The 23,039-nt window shown below is 38.9% G+C and overlaps 1 protein-coding gene across 1 annotated transcript in view; it reads right to left on the bottom strand.

Annotated features, from left to right (window-relative positions):
• Nucleotides 1-23,039, bottom strand: part of TMC1 (transmembrane channel like 1) — a 69,721-nt gene that overhangs the window by 19,075 nt on the left and 27,607 nt on the right. The window contains exons 7-12 of the mRNA XM_042447901.1: nt 19,816-19,960; nt 17,316-17,510; nt 12,108-12,287; nt 8,722-8,874; nt 6,023-6,151; nt 1,848-1,915 (exon numbers count right to left, since the gene is read on the bottom strand). Coding sequence (XP_042303835.1) covers nt 1,848-1,915; nt 6,023-6,151; nt 8,722-8,874; nt 12,108-12,287; nt 17,316-17,510; nt 19,816-19,960 — 870 coding nt within the window. The remainder of the gene's footprint in view (nt 1-1,847; nt 1,916-6,022; nt 6,152-8,721; nt 8,875-12,107; nt 12,288-17,315; nt 17,511-19,815; nt 19,961-23,039) is intronic.

Here is a 23,039-nt window from a genome sequence, read left to right as displayed (position 1 = left end):
CTTTGTTCCCCAATGCCTTTTATCTTTCCTTCTGTTCTGCTAAATTTTGCACTGTTGAGGAAGCTGGATCCCAGAGACCTAACCAACATCACCAAAGGTGATGAATATTGATGTATGCAATCTAAACACATCTGAAGAGCTGCACGTTTCCCATCTTAGATCTAAGTTGAAGTATAATTCAGCAAAGATGAAATAAAACAAACAAAGAAGTTGAAAATATATGGCACTAGATTTTGATATAAACCATCAAGCTTTCTGTGGAGTTTCATTTTTTAAAAAATCCAAGCAAATTTGCCTGTCCTTTTATAGTTGATGTCTTTTTCTTCTTGTTATGTGCATAAAATCTCATATCAGATACTCTAAATCAACATTTGAATGATGTTAGAATGCAAAAGAATGGATTTTTAAAAAATGCAAAAAAAAATTACAGGAAAAATGAAAGAAGAACACTGTTCTCCACAAATTCCTTGCTGTGAAATAATATTTTGTAATAGTATCAACATTTTGAAATCTATAGCTCAAATTCCAAAATGAATGAACATGAACATAAATGTTCATTATGGGAACATCATCATCATCATCATCATCATTATTATTATTATTATTATTATTATTATTATTATTATATTGAATTTGTGGCAATGAAGGTTCTGGCACTGATTGGCTGACCTGGTATGTGACACATAATTGTTCAGTTGCTCAGAAAATGTAGCAGTTTGTAACTCAGCTGCTGTGTGGGATGAGAAAATTGTCAATCTGGGTAGGAGTAAACATCACACGGACTGAGAACTGGAGAAAAGCCACAACAAACCTACGTTGATGTGATGCCAGTGTGCATCCAGTAATTTCACTGTGGGTATGAAAACACCCCAGAAAAAGGTGCTAATGTATATGCAGTAGGGATCTGCCACTACAGGTTGGGTATTATAAATATCAGAGCTCTTGAAATCCATCAGCAGGCAAGCCCCAAAGTGAGGGTGTCCCTCCAGGAGAAACAGTTGGTTCTAGATTAAGGAACAAGGGCTTTTCTGGGTGTTGGGTATTTTGGAATTTCCTCCCAAAACCAGATGTAAACTTCCACTTAGTTTCAATTTCAGGGGAGTGGTGGAAAATTTGTCTTTTTCGTAAGGGTCTACAGTGGGTCTCAGAGAAGTAAACTGAAGTTGCTCAGCTCGCTATCAGCCTTTATACTCGGGAGTGTTTCATAGTGGAAGTTGCCTCTGGTGGCCTTGAAAAACAAAGGGCCTTCTTAAAAGATCAAAAATGTTTCATACAATTATTACTTGTTACAATATTTAGCAAGCTGCTCTGTTTTTGTTGCAGATAACAAATAAAATATGGGGGACAAGGCAGAAGCACTGAATAAAACACCAGGTATTGATCATAATTGTCCTGATACTTGGCATACTTCCTGCTTGTTGCCTTTCTCTACCTGAGGGCTAGGGAACCCATGGCCCTCCAGGTGTCATTGGACTCTGTGAGGAAACCATCAACCTGTGCCATCCTAGGCAATGTTCTTCACAGGTTTGCTACATTGCCCTAACAGCAATAACTGCTGATGACCATTTCTCACACTTGGAAAGTGACACCCACCATCACTATCTTTTCCTCCAAAGAATATGATTTACCATTCTGTTACTCTCTCTTCATGCTAGATACTCTTATGGCATCCAAACATGATTTCAGGGCAATCACACCACACTAAAAGGCTAGAAATGACAAAGGTTTTTCCCCCTCTCCATTTGCATTACACTGTGAAAAAAATCACAATTGAGTTAATGCACAAGTCTTAACCCCAGTAGCTTATACAAGAACTGTTTTGTAGTATTGCTACAGGACATTCTTACCAGATCATGCCTTGATTGAAGATCAGACCCAACACATTTCCACTAATATCAAATTCTGAGTACGAAGGCTAGGTGGAAAACACAAGAGGATTCTTTTAGATTAAAGTTACTTTTTTTTACATAAAATATAAAAACAGTTTCATGCAGCAATTATTTTGCAACATGAATGCTGTTTCCTACATCCAATGGAATCATGGGCAACAATTAATACAGCCTGAAACAAATCAGAAATACAATCTCCAAATTCATCTGCCTATAGAGTTTTTGTAAAATACAGAATTCTAGTTCCTTGTAGTGCTAGAATCACTGCTGTAGCCAAATTAGCATTTTGATTTCTTTAAGTTTTTTATTTTTTAAAAAACTACAAAACACACAGTAACTATACACATACATACACACATACACACACACACACATACTATATTATATATTTTTTTAAAAAAATTAACTATTTTGGAAAACAGCTGGACTCTGCACCATTAGAAATTACAAGAACATGAAAAATCCTGTAAGACCTTTCACTTTGGTGTTGGTTATATCATGTGTGGGGAAATGTCCTGTAATTAGAATGGCCAAAGTGTAACATTAAAAAGATACATTTGCTACAGTTTGGGCTTCTTTTATTGTTTTATTAACTGAGCAAGATTTATGAATGGTCCAGCATCACATCAGTTACTGTTTTGGGCCTCATCGTTTTAAGTTGGCTATGTTATTAAAGGTATTTTGTGTAATCGTTCTGTATAGAGCTAAATTTGGAATAAATGTTTTTATTACTTGGTTGACTGTGTTGTGGTTTGTCATCAGTTTTGTTGTTGTTGCTGCTGTTGTTGTTTTGCTTTCATGGCAAACAGCAAAACAAGCAGTAACAAGTGGGTTTTGTTTTGTTTTTTGCATTTCAGTAGTGTTGAAAAATCCCAAACTAGTCAAAGTGTACAATACAGGTGGTGTTTTTGCCCCTTCTCCCTGCACACCTTTTACAACATGAAAATTGAACTCAGAAGCAGTCACTTTTGTTCATTGCTTTTGCTGAATCCACATATATAGCAAATGGAAACCATTTTCCTCAAAAGTAATCCATGAAGAGTGGCTTAGATGCCCCTTTTTTCATGGTGAGGAACTTGCCCCAAAGTGGCATTAATAACTTTGGCATTATGTAAACAGGGCATTCCTGCCTAGTTCTACTTCTGAAGTTACATTTCTTTAAAAAATCAAAATTGTAAACCACGACAGAAGAGTAAACTGAGGGTGTAAAAAATACTTGCAAATTTTCTTATTTCTGCTGAAACATTGGTAATAATAGCAAGAATATGGTCAATGAACATGAAATATTCTACTTTGGGGGCGTTTTTTGGGGGAGAAATGTTCACATAATAAAAACCTTGTGTTTTATGTAGAAAACAATGTGATTTGTGCACAATTCATTATTCTATGACTATGTGCAAATATGTTGGGCTCAACTTAAAACTCAAGGATTTTTCACCAAACAATTTTTTTTCTTTCACACACACACAAATGCCCAATCTGTGAAAAATCTTCCCTCCAAAACTGTGAAAATGCTTGTAATTTCACCCAACAGAGAGAAATGTTTTGAATTTATTCACTGTTGTATTTGAGAATGAAAAAGCAGAGATTTGCACCCATCATATAAACAGTCCTTATTACTGCTACCAACATTTTTTCTCTCAGAAGTGCTTCTCTGCCTTTACCAGTTGAATGATTAGTAAAACAAATCAGCAGGTGGGAGCTTTTCCTGGTACACAAATGAAGTACTGGGGAAAAGTCTGTTTGCTGAATCTCTGCTTGTCACACAGCTGTTGAAAAAACACCGAAACTCTGCCAAAAAAGTGATTATGATAATAAACCTAAAATGCCCGCCTGGACTCAGATGCTCTGTCTTATTTGTTGGACAAGCAGAAACATTGTTAGAATCCCTTGGGATATAATATTCCTTCAATTGTGATGTTAGAAACTGAGTGAATCAGAGAATCATTAAGTCTTGAATAAGGCATTAATCAATCATCCTTGGCTCGTTTTGTACTGTTAAAAGGCAAGTCTGGTGGGTACTGGTCTAACTGCAAGTAGTAGAGAAAATAAAAGCAAGGTCCTGTCTATCATGTGAAATATGTTTTGCAAATATTTTATCCAAAATGTTCGTCTAAAGATAGCATAAGCAAGTGATATTTTGCCCAGACCTCTTGTTCTCATAGGAACAATTAAATGCCTGACTCCAACTCCAGCCAAAGTGTAGTTCTTAAGTCATTTGTTTCTTCATGTAAACACAATTACAGTACATAATTGAGCTCTTTCATTACTTTTATTATGGCTGTCATGAGGCAGATTGAGGGGGTTGTCTCAGGTGCTGAGAAGTGGCGACAAGATGATAGAGGAAAGAGCTAAGAATTATATAGCCCACCCTCTACACTGAAGCTAATATGCTCATTATAAAAGTGGGGGATGATTGAATAAAGTTTCAGTGGCCTGGCCACTGTATTTCTGTACACGGAAGATGAGAGAATACCATCTTGTTTTTTGCATCGTGCAGCAAATTTCTTCACTCCAATCCTGTCTCCTAGTGGTGTTTCGTAGCACTGTTAGCACAGTTGTTCTCGAGGTATCTCAAACAAAAGATAATGAAGTAAATGAAGGACTTGTGCTATGTATATGTGCAAAGAGCCCCTCAATTTGCTTGCAGCAGAGATTGTGGGACGGGAATAGATCTACTCCCACCCCACAGTGACAGAAGGGTCACTGGAACATCTCCAGAACAGCCAGCAGGGTGGCTACAAAGCTATAAGCCAGATGCAGTACCACTTCATCCATAGAAATATAATGCCAGAGTTTTGCTGAGCTTTACACTGAGCAGTTTCATCTTGGAAAGGTTAATTTTAGGATTTCATTTACTTGATTATCTTTTGTATGTTACCTTGAGAATAATTGTTACATGGGGACTAATGAAATGCCCAAAATGAACATAGGGCTGAAGCAGACAGTCTGGAAGGAGCAGCCAAAAGCTGCTCTGGTCCCAATTGGGCCAGGACAGCAGTGACCACACAGTCCGCTCCTGAAGCCAGCCACTGCCACAGTCCCAATTGGGCTACTGGCAAGCGTAGATTAAATCTTCTCCTGAAAAGTGTGGCTCCTGCCGCCTTAGCACAGCTTCAGAGTGGCTTCCAGCCGCTTTGGGGGCCATGCGTCATCTGAACACAACACCTTCAAAGTGGCCAGAAGCCACTTATTTTTGGCCCATCTGTTTCAGGCCATAAATATATGACAGTTACAGAAATCTTGATCTCCTTTGCATGTGGAGCCCTTAATGATAGCCAGTTTTATGGCTGCTCTGTAGAATTCATCCACATTCTAACCACAGGTATGCTTTCTTTCCCACACTTACTTTTTTTAAAACATTGTGTAGGTATGAGATGCAAATGGGAATGAAAAACCTTGTCAGTTTCACTTTCTCCCACATTTGAAACTTCATATTCATTCTGCACCAAATGCATGATTTTCAAAATTAGTTAAATTCTTCAAAAATAAGCTGAAACTAAATTCTCCCACACTGGAATCAAAGAAATCCAATAAGCGGAGAGACTCCCACCATGAAGAAATCGTGTTGTACCTGTCTGCCACAGAGATGTTACAGATTATGTGCCTCTCAGCGGAAAAAAAGGTAGCAAGTCGAATTCAGAGCCACAAAATAATTCCAACACAAATCTTTAAGGATTAAGCCTCCAAATCCCCAAACATGGATGGTTGAATCTATTAGATTTGCAAGGTAAGAGCCATGTTAATATGTTACAACATAAACATTTCCTTTGGCATCAATAGAAATTTTCCAGCATCTCCACTGGAGTATTAACACAGTCTGACATAGCTTTATCTGCCATGGCTTAATGCTATGGAATTCTGGGTTTTGTAGTTTTCTGAGATATTTTGCCTTCTTTGCCAGAGAGCTCTGATGCCACAAAAAACTACAAATCAGGATTACACAGGGTGGAGCCATAACAGTTAAAGTGGTGTCAAACTGCACTAAACTGACTCAGGAGCAGTTCAAATACATACAACTATTTATCTGGTGTAAGGTTAAGTCCACTTCACATTTCTTTTAAGGAACATTTCATAATGGATTTATTGTGAGATTTTTAAAAAAAACAGGAGAAAAGAAATGGAATACTCACAAAGCCATATTCCAAGTCCCAGCACCAGCAGTAATTGAAAAATCTGACAAAGACAGCTTTTAGGAAATCACCAATTAAAATTGTGATGTAGGTTGTCACAGTGTCAGAAACCGTTAGCCGGACAAATTCCTGCAAGAACAATGTTTTGCGTTTTCAGGAGAAGCCATTGTACAAGCTTGTTTCATATACTGGCTTACACCAAAGAAAGCCATTTATTTTCTATTGCCTTCTATTTTTGTGTTTTGCAACTGGGCACTGGGATACTTTACAACAAACAATCTCAGGCCTTGGGGATGAATCCAGCTTTCCTGGTGTGGTTGGCTTTCTCACTTAGATATGGGTTCTTTTCCCAGGCAAAAAAAAATCAAAATACCTCTGCTGAAGCTTAGTTACTGGCAGTGAGAGCTTGAATCTAAAACATGCTTATGGTTTTGGCCCCACTCTCCTGCATTTTGCCCTTCCCACCACTGAAACGAGACCCCAAGAGTACCCCTTAAATTGAAACCAGCCCTTCAGCTGAAAGAGGATTCCCACTCTTGCTTTGCGACAGTGATAGACACTGGATGGATGTTTTTCTTTTTAACTGACATTCTTTTAACTGCTTTTAATTTTACTGATGGTTTAATTATATGTTTAACTTTTGTGAGGTGTGAATTTTTATCTGTATCTGTTTTAATTATTATTATCATCAGCAGACTAGCAGGGGCAGCTAGTAGGTCCATTGTCGCATGGTGATTTGCTTTTTATAACTGCTTTCTCCAACCCACACAGCCATTTTAGGCTCAAGAGAGGACCTTTTTTTACAACCAGAGGTGATGTGAAAGTCAAAAATCACAATATGATATCCTGTGCCCTTTCAGCACATTTGGGAGCAAAAATTTCAATTTCAAAAAAATTGTTGTTGTTTTTTTAACTCTGGGGCTCCTGGAAACACATATACTACCCCGTCTTCACACTTCTTCAACCCTTTTGGAAATAGGATGATGTTCCAGTTTCTGTGGGCACAGCCAACTTTGAAAAGTTAGTTGTGGGGACTACAGCTCCCAGAATCCTCCAGCAAGGATGGCCTGTGCAGACCAGTAAAACTCCACTTGGCAGCTGCTGACATCAGAACAGTTCAGGAGCCCTGTTCTTACTGCACTTCTATACACTCAAAACATGATTTACTCAGGCAGATTTTGCTACAGTTGAATGGGAAGGAACACACAGGTTTCATCCTTCCAATTAGGTAGAATGAGATGACTGCCACAGCTGGTTGTTTTGACCAAATTCTACATGCGCTTCTGTCTGCCTCACAATTTCTCCCAGCCTCCTAAAAACAGTATGATGGCTCAGGTCTACTGGAAAACACTCTCCCATCACCAGTGTCAAAATAAAATTGAAGTACAATAGGTGGCTACTATGCATGTGTGCAGGGCACCTTGTTGTTCATTGTCTCAGATAAATATGTTACCTAGCTCAGAACTGGAGAATGTGTGGCCCTCCAGATGTTGATGAATTGTAATTTCCATCAGGCCTAGGTAGCACAGTCAATTGTTAGGGATGATAAAAGTTGCAGTCCAACAATACATACAGGGTCACATTTCCTAGATCTGACCTAACCTACGTGTATACTTTGTTAAACAAAAAAACTGTCACCTGTTTCCTACCTTGTTATGACAAAGTACATAGGTATATTACTATTAATAATAATATCCTGCCCTCTTCCCAAAACTGGGGTTCAGCGCATCTTACAAGATTAAAACATAGAAAAGTGTTACATTAAACCAGAATTAAATTATTACACTATTAAAACAGATTGCATGTAAAAGAATAAAATATAGTTAAAAATATGTTTAACATAAACTGTGTAACATGGGATGGGGAATGATTTGGCTCCTTATTCCAAAAAGCTACTCTCTGACTTTTGAAATATGTTATGATATCATATTTCATGATAAAAAGAGTTTAGCATATCCTCATAGCACTATGAGGTAAATCAGGCTAGGAGATTATGATTTGTTTAGGACAGTTGAGTCAGGATTAATGACTTGGGTCTCTCCCAAAACACTAATATTTTATCAAATGGTGCTCTGTGCCTGATTGCATTAAAATATCTCTTGTTATCTGGGTTGTTGCCTGTGTACTGATGTCGCTTCTTCAACTGCAACACAAGAAGATTCAGGATTGAACTGGAGAGAGAATGCCATATAATTCTTGTCAAATTGTAAGCCGCTCTGATAGCCTTGGCTGAAGAGTGGGTTATAAATAAATTATTATTATTATTGCCGTGAACTCCTTTACTCTGGCACTGCTGCTGGCAAAATGCCAGAGCATTTTCACTGTAAAGTCCATATTTGTTGCTGCAAATCCACAAAAAAATCTGTTGAGTTGGGGTTTCCACCACTAACTCACTTCCCACCACCATGGGGAAAGCTAGGATTTTATCCTGAAGTGACACAAAAGTATGTATCTAAGATCAACTACATCTAGCCTTTTGGGACGCAGCTATGAACTGAGAAAACTGCAGAACAGCCTTCCTACATTTTTGTTTCCTCACCAGTTGCAAATTTAGCCTCAGCTCTGTGCTGTCTTATTGTCCTACATTTCCAGTCCTAATGAATGAGTTTTAGAGAAGTGGGGGCTCTTGCAGATGAATAAGAAAACATCCTTATACAAATAAGCAAAGCCACACTGTTTCAAGAGTGAATCAGGCTTACCTGACCAACCATCGTTTCCCAACAGGGGCCTCTTGGGACATCTGCAGGGTTCACCTGGAGAGGAGGAGCAGTGATGTTTTCTGGCACTGTCCCATTGTACAGGTTGGCTAACCAAATGGTCATGTTCTGCTTTACAATCTTCTCTTCCTCCAGCTAGCAAAAGGTAGACAGAATTTTCCCCCATAGCACTTCTATATCACACAAATATAGAGTAGGGCTACAGTTGCTGCCAATACATGCTCATTCCAATATTGAGATCATTTTTCTAATGAACTCAATAGGGGGCTCAAAGCAAGCCATTTTTGCTCACCTCTCCGTAAACACCTAAATCTTCTTAAACTTTCTTCTTGTAGGCATCAACAAATAATTTTACCATTTTTTTTCTCCTGCTATGAAAAAGTCTTTCAAACTACATAGTTTCTAATTACTATGCACAGTTTGGGATTTCTTCCGGGGGGGGGGGACCCAACATATGGCCATTTTCTATGCAAAGAATGTAATTTTCTGGGCAGAAATGCCATTTTCTATGCAAAGGTCCACATGTGTGTGTATGTATGTGTGTGTGTGTAGCATAAGTCCCAATTTGTGAAGAATTTTGTCTACCCAGGATTCTCCTCATTAGGGTTTCTCAACAATCAGGAAGCCCATTTTTCAGCTAGTATTTGAATATTATCAAACATTTTTGTTCCATCCCAACATGTACACTCCTTTCATCATCTATACTATGGGCAAAATAATACTGACCAATTTTATCTTGGAACCTTAAAAACCAGCAAATTTATTAAACCATTTGTTCTCCTGGACTAAACACTTCCTTAGACGCAGAGTTTAGATGTAGGAATTTCTCTTCCTTCAGCTACAGCCAAAAAGCACATGGTTGAGAGATAGGACAATGTAAGCAGTGAGCTCACAGGGAACTGTGTGTACTGTGGGCCCTTGGTATCCACTGGGGTTTGGTTCCAGGAGTCCTCATGAATACCAAAATTTGTGGATGCTCAAGTCCCATTAAATGCAATGGCATAGTCAAATGGAGTCTCTTATATAAAATGGCAAAATTAAGGTTTGCTATTTGGAATTTATACTTTTTATGATATGTTTAAGCTCTGAATGCTTGAATCCAAGGATAAAGAATCCATGGATACAGAGGACCAACTGTATAAATGCACACACCTGCCATATGAATGAATCTGATAAAAATTAAAGCTAATGGCATAATAAATGATGGCACAAGATTTTGTTCCAAAAGACTGAAATGGCAAACTATCTACAGAGGATATATATAAATCACTCATTCAAAGCAATACGCAAATTATTGGTATGATTATATTTGTTATTGTTACTAATACTACCACCACCATCACTACTACAACTGCTCCTTCAGTTTTTACTACTAATACTACTACCACCACCACTGCAACACATACCTCAATAATACTTTTCTCCCTTCTAGGCTGGATAAATCTACAAAACCTTTGACATTTATCAAAATTGGAGGCATCCAAAGCACTTTCTTCTGAATCCAGCTAAACTTAACATTAATTCCAGCAGAAAGAGTGTCATTTAACCTCATTGATTCAATGAACTTATTAAAAACCAACTAGACCAGAAGTATCCCAAACATATGAGCATAAATCTTATTGATGGCCCCAATTAGAGTAAACCCATTGAACCAATGGGGCTTTCATAATGTTTCACAATTTAACACTTGAGTCTCATCTATCTATCTATCTATCTATCTATCTATCTATCTATCTAAGTTGAACAAATAATTAGGTAAAGAGATAGTATGGAGGCAAACAAAATTTTGAAAGGTGTTATAAGTGAAATATACAAATTATTATCAAAACATAATGAGAAAGAAGAATATCTTAGGACAATATGGGAGGATGACTTAGTACAAATAATAAAGGTACAAAAATGGGGGAAAATTTGGAATCAACATCATTTTAAAATTTTATCTATACGGATAAAGGAGAATTATTACCAATTTATTCCGGAGATAGTATTTAACACCAGTAAGGTTAAACAATATAAATATGAATTATTCAAGGATATGTTGGAGAGGTAGCCAAGAAATTGGTACTTATATTCATATGTAGTGGGGCTGTAGAGATGTAAAGAAATTTTGGCAATTAGTATTTAAAGAAGTAAAAGAGATAATAGAAATTGAGTTAGAATTTTGCCCAAAGATAGCATATATCTATATATATGATCGATTGCACCCAGGCTTTGAAGGACTTAATTACAAATCTATTAACAGCAGCAAGATTAATTATAGCAAAGAAGTGGAAAGATCAAGAAGATCTGCAAATACACGGTTGGTATAAAGAAATATGGCAAATAGTATTTAACGATAAGTTAACAGGTGGAATTAAGGTTTTAAAAAAAGAATAATGAAGATAAATGATTTTGAAGCAATATGGAAAATATTTGTACAAAAGTTTTACTAAAAGAGAAAGGTTTTTTATCTCCACAGGAAAAGTTACAATTTTGGAGGGTAGAGTAATATGAAGACATTAGGATTGGGTGATGGGGAGCACTTGGGGAAGGAATAAAAAGTGAATTAGTGATAAATGAATAGTATTATACCTTTGTGGAATTGTGAGTAGTGTATGATGAAAAGAAGACAGTAAGAAGAATTAAGATATTAATAATAATTTTATGGGTTTTTTTAAATTACTGGTTTAGTTAATATTAAATTGTTTGATATAAATAAGATTTAGATAAGGTAGTAAAGAATGGATAATTAATGTGATTTATTACATATTGTATGTGTAATATTATGTAAAAGATCATTTTAAATACTATTGTATATAGATTATAATATTAATAAAATATAATAATAATTTAAAAAAGAATCTTATCCCATGGCTTACTAAATCAATTTGCTTCCATCCAGCTGAAAGCTTAATTCAGACAGTATCCTGATGTTATCAGAAGGTTTTTGCTGCCAAATCTCCCACCTGAATACATCCAAGATGTATCCCCGCTTCCAGGAGCACTCATCGTAGCTCTTTTTGGTGGTCCCTGTAGCTGGATGGGAAGTAAAGTTCTCAGTTCTGGGGATTTGACCCCTCACCGCGCCCAGGCCCCTTTCTGTCGCTGCGTCGGCTGGGAGTTTTCCCGCTTAAGAAAATGGCCCCTGGAGTGTTCCTAGAAGCGGTGATGGATCCGGGATGTATTCGGCTGGAAGATTTGGCAGCAAAAAAGCTTTAAGCCAGATAGAGGTAAATTTATTTAGTAAGCCATGGGATAAGCTCCATATTCAAACATAACTAGATCACGGCCCAGATGTATATCACTGCAACCTTGCAGAGCTCAAATTAAAATCTTCTTCTACAGAGCTGAAAGTAACTACAAAATGTGGAAGTAATTACCTTACTTACCTTGAGATTGATTTCATCCATGAGAGCAATAATGAAAGTGTACAGGTTGCCCAGGAAGAGAGCAAAGATGCGACCCAGCTGCCACCGGAGGGCTATTCGAGGGTGGTAGTTTTCCAGGGCACTGATGACATCAAATACAGTAGGACAGAACATTCCCAGGAGGGACATGACCATGTTCACCTGTCAGGCAGGAAACAACATTGAAAATTATGCTCCTATGACCTTTGGTCATTTTAGTACATCTAGTATGCAAGTAAGCTGTTATTAAATGTTGAGATTTAAAGGATGTGATGCACTGATAAATATAAATATTTGATTTTCTTTGGCATCTCTAGGGTATCTCCCTTCCAATGGCAGGGCTGATACTATATAGTAGTTTTCCAAGAGGTATATTGCCATTGTGGTGTCATGGTTTGAGTGTGTTGGACTATGACTCTGGAGACCAGGGTTAAAATACCTGCTCAGCCACGGAAACCCAGTGGGTGATCTTGGGTAAGTCACACTCTCTCAGCCTCAGAGGATGGCAAAAGCAACCCTGCCCATACAAATCTTGTGAAGAAAATGACATGATAGGATCATCTCTGGGTTACTATAAGTCAGAAATGACTTGAAGACACACAACAAACAATGGCTAGAAGAGCTGCAAACTGACCAAGAGACTATCTGAATAGGAATACTACAAGAAATAATTTCTTGCTAAGAAAGACTTTCTCAAATAAATAAATAGAATGGAGGATCTATGTCATCTAATGGGTTCCAACAGACGACGGTCTCTGAATTCATCAGAGATGCTGTAAGGAGGTGGAAATTCTGAGTTTGTTTGGATCTATGTGTTTATTTTGTTTGGTTAACTCCATAAGTGATTTTAAAGGAAAATTCAATGTAAAAATGTGGACATTTATATCTGTAAGTTTATAATAAATATAGGCAACTGTGATTCTGCAAATATTTCAGGCCTACATCTTCCAGCAGCCTTAACAAACACAGCTAATACTGAAGGTTTATGGACTTTTTAGCCCTAAAAAATCTGGATGAACATAGTTGCCCACCCTGGTTCATAAAAACACTATCAATTGTGGACAAGCTTCCATACAGGCTTGATTACTCCATTATTTCATTAATGAATGAATTAATAAATGAATTTATCCCATTAATCAGTCAACTACTTTCAAGTAACTATAAACCAGGGACAACAAACAGATTACTCCTGACATAAAGTTGAATGTGCAGTTTATTGCAAAGAGGTTAGCCACCACCAAGAGCAACCTTTAGCCTCAGACTCTCAAGCCTTAAAAATTACTTGTCTATAAAGCTCTGTTGCTGTGACTTCCAAGCTTTTAAATGTTATTATAATGTTTATAAGCCAAGCTGAGATAACAGCCAAGTCTAAACTCCCGTCTCAAGCATTCTCTGGCACGCCAGCACAATAAAGAATATTTAATCATGATGGCTTGCCATTAAAATGATAAATTCATGAAGAATTAACAGTTTAGTATATCTAAATCATTTTTGCACAACCCACACTGTGGGCTGCAATAATAGCCTCGTCTAACATCCCTCCTGCAGAAGGAAACAATAAAAAGCCATCTTTCATGCAAACCTATTTGCATTTTCACATACTTAGCAGAATAATTAGAGGACAGACTTTTTAAAATTTATTTATCACTCTTGCTAAATTTACATAGAATTCAAAATGAACAGTAGCCCAATATCTCAAGAACTAGGTTTATAATTTTATAATAAATTGTCATTTTCTGCTTCCTTGGTATTATCTGCCCAGATTATCAGTATTTGCTTCTGTTTTTGTTTAATTTAAGTGTTTTTCACACCTTCGAACTGTTATGATTTGGCCAGGATTATCCTGGTTAATCCTCTCAGTTTTCCAGCTGCTTTTAAAATGTCCCATTTTCTTTCTCATCCTCCCATGTTCCACATTTGTTTCCAACTTACTTCCATTGATGTAAACCAAGTTCCAAGTGAAAAAGGAGTTTCCACTCAATTAACTCAGTAGGGAGTCAGGGGAGTAGTAGGCTCAGCGAGTGGCATCTGGGGGGGGGGGGTGTGCAGGGGTGCGGACCACACCAGGTGACACCCCAGAAATGGTGTGACACCTGATAGGGCCATGCTACCACTATGGGTGAGAGCCGAGCATGCTTGGCAATGTTTCCCCGTGGTGGCAGTGGTTTCCTCATGAGGATGCCACTGGCAGCACCATAAGGAGGGAGAAGGCCAAACACACCTGGCTCTGCTTCCATATGGCGGTGACAGGGTCCTCATGAGGAGACCACTGCTGCCACAAGAGAGAAGGGGTGAACTCTGCCCTTTTAGCCCCATCCCCAGTAGCCCCACCTCCCACACCAGGTGACACAGGGGGAGGGGGACACCACTGGGCTCAGGCAAACTGCTGCAGCATCTCCTAACCTGCTGCCACAATGCAGAATTAAGGCAATTTGACACCACTTTAACTGCCATGGCTCCATTCTATGCAATCTTCTGATTTGTAGTTTGTTGTGGTACTAGAGTGCTCTGACAGAGAAGACTAAATATCTCACAATACTACAAATCCCAGAATTCCATAGCAATGAGCCATGGCAGTTAAAGCAGTATCAGATTCCATTACTTCTGCAGTGTAGATGCAGCCCTAGTTTGTGTACTTTTTCCACATTAATATCTTTTGACATGACCCTCACTGAACATTGAGGCTTAGGATGGATGGAAGATCCCCTTTTCTAGGAAAGAGCTCTAAGGATGGGAAGATCTGTCCACTATGACACCTACATTATGACCTCACAAAGTCCCAAGGACACAGGAGAACTATCAACAGTATATGCCAGTAGCAGTGACAAAACTTGGAGAGTTGTTTTTGAGTGTACAACTCCCAATATGCCCCACCTAGTAGTCATGCTGGCTGGAGGATTTGGGGAGCTGTAGTTCAAAACTTCCAGCTATAAAGACGATATCAGGGTATTTTGGCCAGGAGGAGCCTTTGATCTTCAGATTCACACTCCTTGCATTTCATTGGCAAAGCCATGGATCAGGCTCTGTACCCGTACCAGCTTTGAAACAGCATCAGTATTTTCCCTTTCACTGGAACAAATGGGAGAGGGTCCCGCCTTCCATAGACAGAATGAAAGTAAATGGAGGGGGGGACCCTGAATGTCTGCACTTCCCAGCCTAGGTGGAATAAGCCAATGGGGAGTCAACCAAAGAAGAACTGGAGTACTAGAATCCACGCCAGAAGTCTATCCTTTCAAGGTTCACCACTCCTCAGAAACGGGATGTAGCTTGAAAATAAATGTTAATCCTAGCAGTATCATGTCAGGGCTTGGTTGTATTCCAGTATTGTTGCAGTAATTTGCTATCTTGGAGCTATCAGAAAGCATGATGTCACTGCTACCTAACTGGAGAACTCCAAGGAACTTCCTTGTGTCTTGTGAGTTTCCATCATGGACAGTATAAGACACACCCAAATATTGGAAGCCTTCTTGATCAGTTCCTGTGGGCTACCTCTAATACAGTTGGTCGTCCCACCACCACGCCACCTCTGAGAATTTTTTCTACAGTGTCACTAGTGTTCAGGACTTGGACACTAGAAAAGCCCTCCATATCCATGGATTCTGCACTCATGGATTCAACCATCCATGGTTTGAAAATATTTTTTCAAAAATTCCTAAAAGTAAAGCTTGATTTTGCCAATTTATATAATGGACACCATTTTACTATTCCCTTTGTATATAAGAGGAGTATCTATGGATTTTGGTATCCACAGGAGGTCCTGGAACCAAATCCCAGTGGATACCAAGGACCCTCTCTACTCTTCATTACTGAGAAACTAACCCCCAAACTAAATTTATAATTTTGATTCAGCTATCACTGTGCTATCTTAATGTATTTCTTGATCCTTAAAGAAACAGACTAATGCACAGATTTCGATAATCCTATAGCTGAGAGCCCAATTTCTCATGAAAAAGACTCTTCTTTTTAAATTCAGCCCTTAGCACCATGCTGTGAAACTGTGTGAAGCAAAGAGATCAGCCCACTGTCTCTGCTTATAGAAACACACTTAACACATACAATGGTACTGCTAAGTAATTATAGCAAGTGCTATGAAGACTTGTTCTCATACGCATACTGAGAATTTCAATTTTAAGTTGCTTGCTGATAATTATTAAGCCTAATTTTCCATCTTAATTCAGGAATTGTTGATAATACAATTCTAATCAATGACTTCTAAAAGCAGTGCCATGTTTGTTCCTAAGGCCAATAGCATGACATGACTTTCATCTCCTTCCACTATTCCCATGGCCTTCTGGGGGGTCTTGGTTCTCTGGAGCAAGAGTTGGGGCATAGAGATGGTTGAAAAGATGGAGGGAGAATTCTCCAGGTTTTACAGATGGCAGCAGTCAATGTTCAGAGATTCTGGGACATGAAGTCCAAAATATGTGGAGAACCAAAGGCTGAGAATTGACTAACTCCTAATTGTCTCAAGTAGTTCTTCTGTGCCTCATGTGGATGTGAAAAACATGAATGTGAAACTGCAATAACTGTCAGGATTGTGCACAGCAGAATGACAGAAAATATGACAAAACATACTACTATAAATAATCATGTTATTATAAGTCTAATGTTTTTAGTCAAAAAATTGATCCAAAAAATGAGTTGGCTCATCTATAGGTCAAGGTAAGTACTGTACTTTAACTCTTATTTTAAAATGAACCAGGCCCTGTTGAAAGACAAGAGTGTGATCTGTCCTGGAAGCACTGACCTCCCTCTGTTTTCTCATTCATCCAGCCTTTAGTGTGAGCACAAAACAGTTATGCCTGCTGGAATTTTGTAAGTTCTTTGACATTGTTTTTCTTTGCGTCATCCTTTAGCTCCTTTGTTACATGCCCCTATGTTTTACCTTTAACTTACCCATGGTTCATATTAAAATCCATAATTTTGGCCCCAAAACCTACCCTCAATTTATATATGAGGTCGACTTATAGTCAAATATATATGGTAGGTAATTGATCTCTCCTGATATTCAAAATAAACCTTGCACATCTATGTTCTATGTTACATATTACTAATTAAAGTGACTATTGATAGTAAATGATGAATGGAAAATGACAATTCACTTCTTCCCCCGCCACTAATCATAATTCTGCTCACACGTCTTCAAATCTTATCTGTTTTAGAAAGCAAAGAAAGCAGGCTGAAACTAACTTCATTTCTTTCCCACCATCCATAATTTTCAAGGCCTTCCAAAGCAAATTTTTGAGATCGCCTCACAACAAAGTAGATGAGGTAGCCACTCCCAGCCAGTGTACACAAAGCAAAGAAATTAGCAAGAACCCTCAGGAATCGTGTCAAGTGGATGTTCTCATCTCTTCGGCTTTCTTGTTCTTCCACAATTGCTTCCTGTACATATTAGAAACAAACAAGAGAAACATTCATTGTAAATGAGCAGACCGAGGAAAGACATGATATTAGTCAAAATGCCCTATGGCTAGGGTATTTGAAAGACTGCCTTCTCCCATATAAACCTGTCCAGCCAATGTTCATCATTAGAGGACTTGTTTCATGTCACGTTAGCTTCAGAAGTATCCGTAGCTAGGATACAGAATATGGCTCTCTCCGTGGTGGCACCAATACTGTAAAAATCCTTTGCATTAAATGTCTGGCTGCCTGGCATCTGGATTCTTCTGCAGCTGTGGGCTGCATTATTGTTCTCTAGGTTTTAGATTTCCAGTGCTATTTCATCTTCATTATTTCTGTATATTGGTTTAATTATTTTATTTTTACTACATCTTACCTTTTTAACAATAATGTCTAGCAAGCAGCTTTGGAAGCCTAACAACCTAAAGACAGGATAAAAGGTTCCTATCTAAAAATTAATGAATGGATATAAATATATAGGCAGCTGAACATGGTGTGGAAAGACTAAATGCCCTAAAGGCACTATATCACATCTGATACTGAAAGCTAAGCAAAGTCAGCTCTAGCTAGTACTTGGGTGGGAGACTGCCAATGAATACCAGGTGCTGGAGGCTATATTTCAGAAGAAGGAACTGGAAATGCCACCTGTGAGAATTTCTTGCCCAGGAAAACCCTATGAAAAGTTCTTTGAGAAAATCAGAAAAGCTAAAGCGCAGAATGAGCTCAGGCTTGCTAGAGAGGTTAGAAATGATAAAAGGCCTCTCTCTTTTTGGTATGCCGTAGCAAAAGGAAGAAGGAAATGGTAGGGCCACTGCATGGAGAAGATGGTGAAATGCTAACAGGGGACACAAAAAAAGGCAGAACTGCTCAACACTTTCTTTGCCTCAGGCCCGTTACAAACGGGCCTTTAAGTACGGACTCAGTCCGTAAAGGGGCAGTGCTTCCGCACTCCCCTAACTCTAGTACGGACTGAGTCCATACAAAATGACGGCGCCTCTTCCACATGGGGGCCGCCATGATGATGTCATGACCGCAACGCTTCTATACGGGGTGGCGCGGACATGACGTCGTCGCTCCATGCGAGGGCGCTTAATGCGTCCTTTCCACAGAGCAGGAAGGAGCTCTGAAACGGAGCTCCTTCCTGGTTTGCGTCTCTGGGCGCAGCCTTCAGACAGCTGCGCCCAGCAACACAAGGGAGAAAGGGGCCAAGCGGCCCCTTTCTCCTCCTCCCCACCACCGCGGGGTGTCCTTGGGGCTTGAAGCCCCAAGGACACCCTTTTCCAGGCTGCGGGGAAGCAGCCTTTTGCCGCTTCCCCGCGGCCCGGAAAGCGGCGTATCGGGGCCTCAGAGGCTGCCGTTCTGGCCGCTGAGGCCCCGATACACCGGGGAAAGGTGCGCTTACAGGCCGCCCCAAAGGGGTGGTCTGTAACACGCCTCAGTCTTCTCACAGAAAGAAAAGGGTGCTCATCCTGGGGAAAATGGAGCAGAAGATGCAGTAGGGGAAATGCAGCACAGAATAGGTAAAGAGATAGTACAGGAATACCTGGCTACTCTAAATGAATTCAAGTCCCAGGGCCAGATGAACTACAACCAAGTGTATTAAAAGAACTGACAGAAGTAATCTCAGAACCACTGATTTTTTAGAATTCCTGGACAACAGGAGAGATCCCAGCAGACTGGTGGATTTGCTCAGCAATGGCTCCTCTCCATCCTGGACAGAAGTGACTAGCAGGGCACCATAGAGTTCTGTCCTGGGCCCAGTGACATTCAACATCTGTTTTGATGACTGGGATGAAGGAATAGAGGGCTTGCTTATCAAATTTGCAGATTACACCAAGTTAGGAGGGGTAGCCAATAACCCAGAGGGGATCTAATAAAAATAAGATATGGATCAGAATTTGGGTTGTTCCTTGTACATTGATTTTACTTGATATTAAGGTATAGAAATGCAAAAGCATCAAGAAGGAAAATGGGGAATTTTGGATCAGAAGTCAAATAGCTGAAAAGAATAGATAGGTAGGGTTGGGGACCAATGAGGAGATGAATTAAATAAATAATAAAATGACTTCAAATTAGCCACCATGCCAAAATGCACATTGCATTTCCAGGCTTTTTTATTATTGTTATTAAACCTATTGGATTAAACATTGCAGGAGAAAACATCTAGTGAGTTACAAGCATATTGATTTTCCAGTATTATCACTTTTACAACCCTATAACTTCACTTAGTGACATCATATTCTTAATGTTTGCTATCAGACTGAGCAAAGAGTGGGTCATACATTACCTTAAAGCTGGTTGTTACTGAAGCAAATTTGTTGTCTGCTGTTTCAGGATTGCCAATCAAGTAATCCCAGCTGGTAAACATTTTCCAGCTGAAGTTAAAGCTGTTGTCATCTCCTCCACCATCATCATGTGCATTCTTTGCCATTCTGAAAAGTCCCAAAATATTTTTTAAGTGATAAAAGGTATGAACAATCCTGAAAAAATCTTTCCAGGACAAGAAAAAAGTTAAATTCTACTTTTGTTTTTAAGGACTGTCAACTGATTAAAACATGTTAATAGATTAGTAGATTAATTATATGCTTTGACTAATTGTTTAACCAATCAAGTTAATTAAAATAGCATATTCTCTTACCAGTATCTCAGTCTATATAGGTGCCTACTTGAGAAGCAGCAGGAAATATGAGATCAATTACAATTTGATAAACAAAAGCCCCACCAATTAAAACATTTAATGTTATTGCTGTGAGGCCTTGGTTTGGAATGGCTTTGCCCATTCTGTGCCTTCTTTGTTGGTTACGCACCCATTTTGCCCAGTGGCTTGTGGAGAGGTTAACTCCACACACCCCCATTAAAAAAAACCTCCCCAGCCCTGATTTAAATTTCTATACTCCATTTGTTGAGAATAAGTCCTTCTTAGCAAAAAGCCAGCATGACATAGTGATTTAGTGTTCGACTATGACTGTGAAAACCAAGGTTTGATTCCTGCTCAGCCATGAAACCCACTGAGTGACCTTGGACAAGTCACATACTCTCAGCCTCAGGGGAAGGCAATGGCAAACCTCCTCTAAAAATCTTGCCAAGAAAACCCCATGATATCTTCACCTTTGAGTCACCATAAGTTGAAAACAACTTGAAACACAGAGACAAAATGGTAACACAGGAATCAGGTTAGGCTCTTTGGCTATGTTGTCTCTGTATTGCCTATTTATATATGGCAGCAGCTCTCCAGAGGTCTTCCAGCAGAGATCTTTCATATCTCTTGCTACCTAACCTGTTCAACTGAACAAGCAAGGACTGATCATGGAACCATCTGTGTGCAGAACAGATGCTTTGCCATTGAGCTGTGGTCCTTCTGGTATGCGCAGGATTGAATGACGCCATGTGTAGCCTCCAGCTTTGCAGTAGAAAGCAGGGCTCCTCCTTCAAAGGACTTTAACATAAATTGGGATTGTTGAGTAAACTATAATATAGCTTCATAAATTGCGATTGAGCAACAACTCCAAGGACTACTATGAACATGAATGAGCAACAGCACAAGGGAGATTGACTGGTAGCTTTGTCAGAAAGGGAAAGATGGAGATGTCATGATTTCTCTCAGTATAATGTCCATTGTCTTGCCTTCCTCTTTTCTTTGTTCTGCTATCTATCCAGGCAATAGCAGAAAAATAGCCAACCAAACAAAAAGCTCAGTTGGGTTTTGCACTTATCATATTGTTTTCTGTGAAATCATCCACAAGCCAAAGAATATAAGAGGATTTATTCGTAAGGTTATCTAAATATAGATCAAGATTATCTTGTGGCCAGATGGAAATTTAGCACATAGAGAACATGTTTGCCCAAGGGTATTCCTTTTGTTTGGTCCTGAGGGATAGGGCCACAAGGATTTGATTTTTTTTAAAAGTGGATGACTGGCAGCTATAATTCCCTGAGAGGATTCTGTAGGCAGAATCTTCACAAATACAATATCAAAGAAATATTTTTAATAGTTTCATCATAACTGGGTCAAAAAAGAGTAACTTCTGTAATGAAATATTTTTGTACCTTAATCAAGCATACATCAGAACTAGAGAAGATAAAATGTGTAGCTGTTCATTGGCATTACAGTAGCCCCTCTGTTTTTGTGGACTTGGAGTCCATGTCCCTCAAAAATATGCAAGGGGCTAAAAGAGGGTGACACAATGGGCATATGTCCGAGGCACATGTGCAGAAGCATGCATAGGAGCAAGCCGCCATTGGAGTCAATAGAAACTCCAATATCAGTGAGTTTCTGTTTTCGCAGGGGAGGGTCTGGAACGGAGTCCCTGCAAAAACAGAAGGACGACTGTATAATTTGATGTCAGTTTATTTTTGCACCAAAGAGGGGGGAAGTGTTCAAATAACTGGTCACATAGAATTAATTCTTTTTGAAGTAACCAAAACACAATTCCATAACATTACAGTTGTGGCATAAGTAGGTAAAATGTCATTCACTTTGTAGTGCAACCATAACAAACTATTTTATAGTTCATTATGACTAATGTTTTTCCAAAGAACTATGGCATAACTATATTATATTATGGATATAAAGAAGAAGTTTTACCTTTTTCAGTTTAACTGTACTTTTAAAAGTTACATTTATGGCAATAGGAGTGGCCTCACTAAATGGTGGAAGAGGCAAGTTGCATGATTCAAGCACTCATTTGCGCTATGGCTACTACTACACTGCAGAATTAATGCAGTTTGACATCACTTTAATTGCTATGGCTCTGTTCTATTGAATCCCAAGATTTGTAGTTTGATGTGGTACCAGAGCTCTCTGAGAGAGAAGGCTAAATATTTCATAACACTACAAATCCCAGAATGCTGTAGCAGTGAGCCATGGCAATTAAACTGGTGTCAAACCACATTAATTCTGCAGTGAAGGTGCAGCCTATGCCTGACATTACTGCCTTATTCTCTGTTCTGGGTGTTGAAGTGGGGGAGTGGAAAAAGGAGAACGTGTTTTGTACCACAGGCTGGCAGAAAATAGCATTCCAATCTTATTTTTGAATTTTTAGTTACATTTGGGAAACAAGAAATAGTATTTATTTGAATGTTACCATGAAAGTAACTAAAAACTGGAGGGCTTAGAATTATAGCCAGAACCATTCAAATTTTAAAAGTAACTTTGTGAGCTCTGATCCTCATCCTGGAGACTGTAACACTGGCCAATATAGTGTCAATGTGCTCCAGGGCCACAAGCGGTGTTGTAGGTAGGTTTTTGTGGCTTTTAAAAGTCTAACAAAAGAAACTGTTGTAAACTATCCCTCTTACAAAGTAAAAAAAAAAAAAAATAGGCTGGCTTAGTGTTGAATCAGCAGTTTCCATAGCCAAGCAGGGATTCAAAGCCTTGTCTTCCAGGAGATTATTGCACTAGCTGCCTTTTCCCATTCTGGGCATAGGCTGAGACTGGGCTGGGACTGTGTCTTATGGCACAGCACCATGCACAGCCAACCCTTTTGACATCACCAAGAAGAACACCTAGGT

The sequence above is a fragment of the Sceloporus undulatus genome, chromosome 2 (assembly GCF_019175285.1).
Source record: "Sceloporus undulatus isolate JIND9_A2432 ecotype Alabama chromosome 2, SceUnd_v1.1, whole genome shotgun sequence".
Lineage (NCBI taxonomy): Eukaryota > Metazoa > Chordata > Lepidosauria > Squamata > Phrynosomatidae > Sceloporus > Sceloporus undulatus.
Note: the sequence above shows the minus strand (reverse complement) of the source record. Positions and strands in the feature narration are given on the sequence as shown.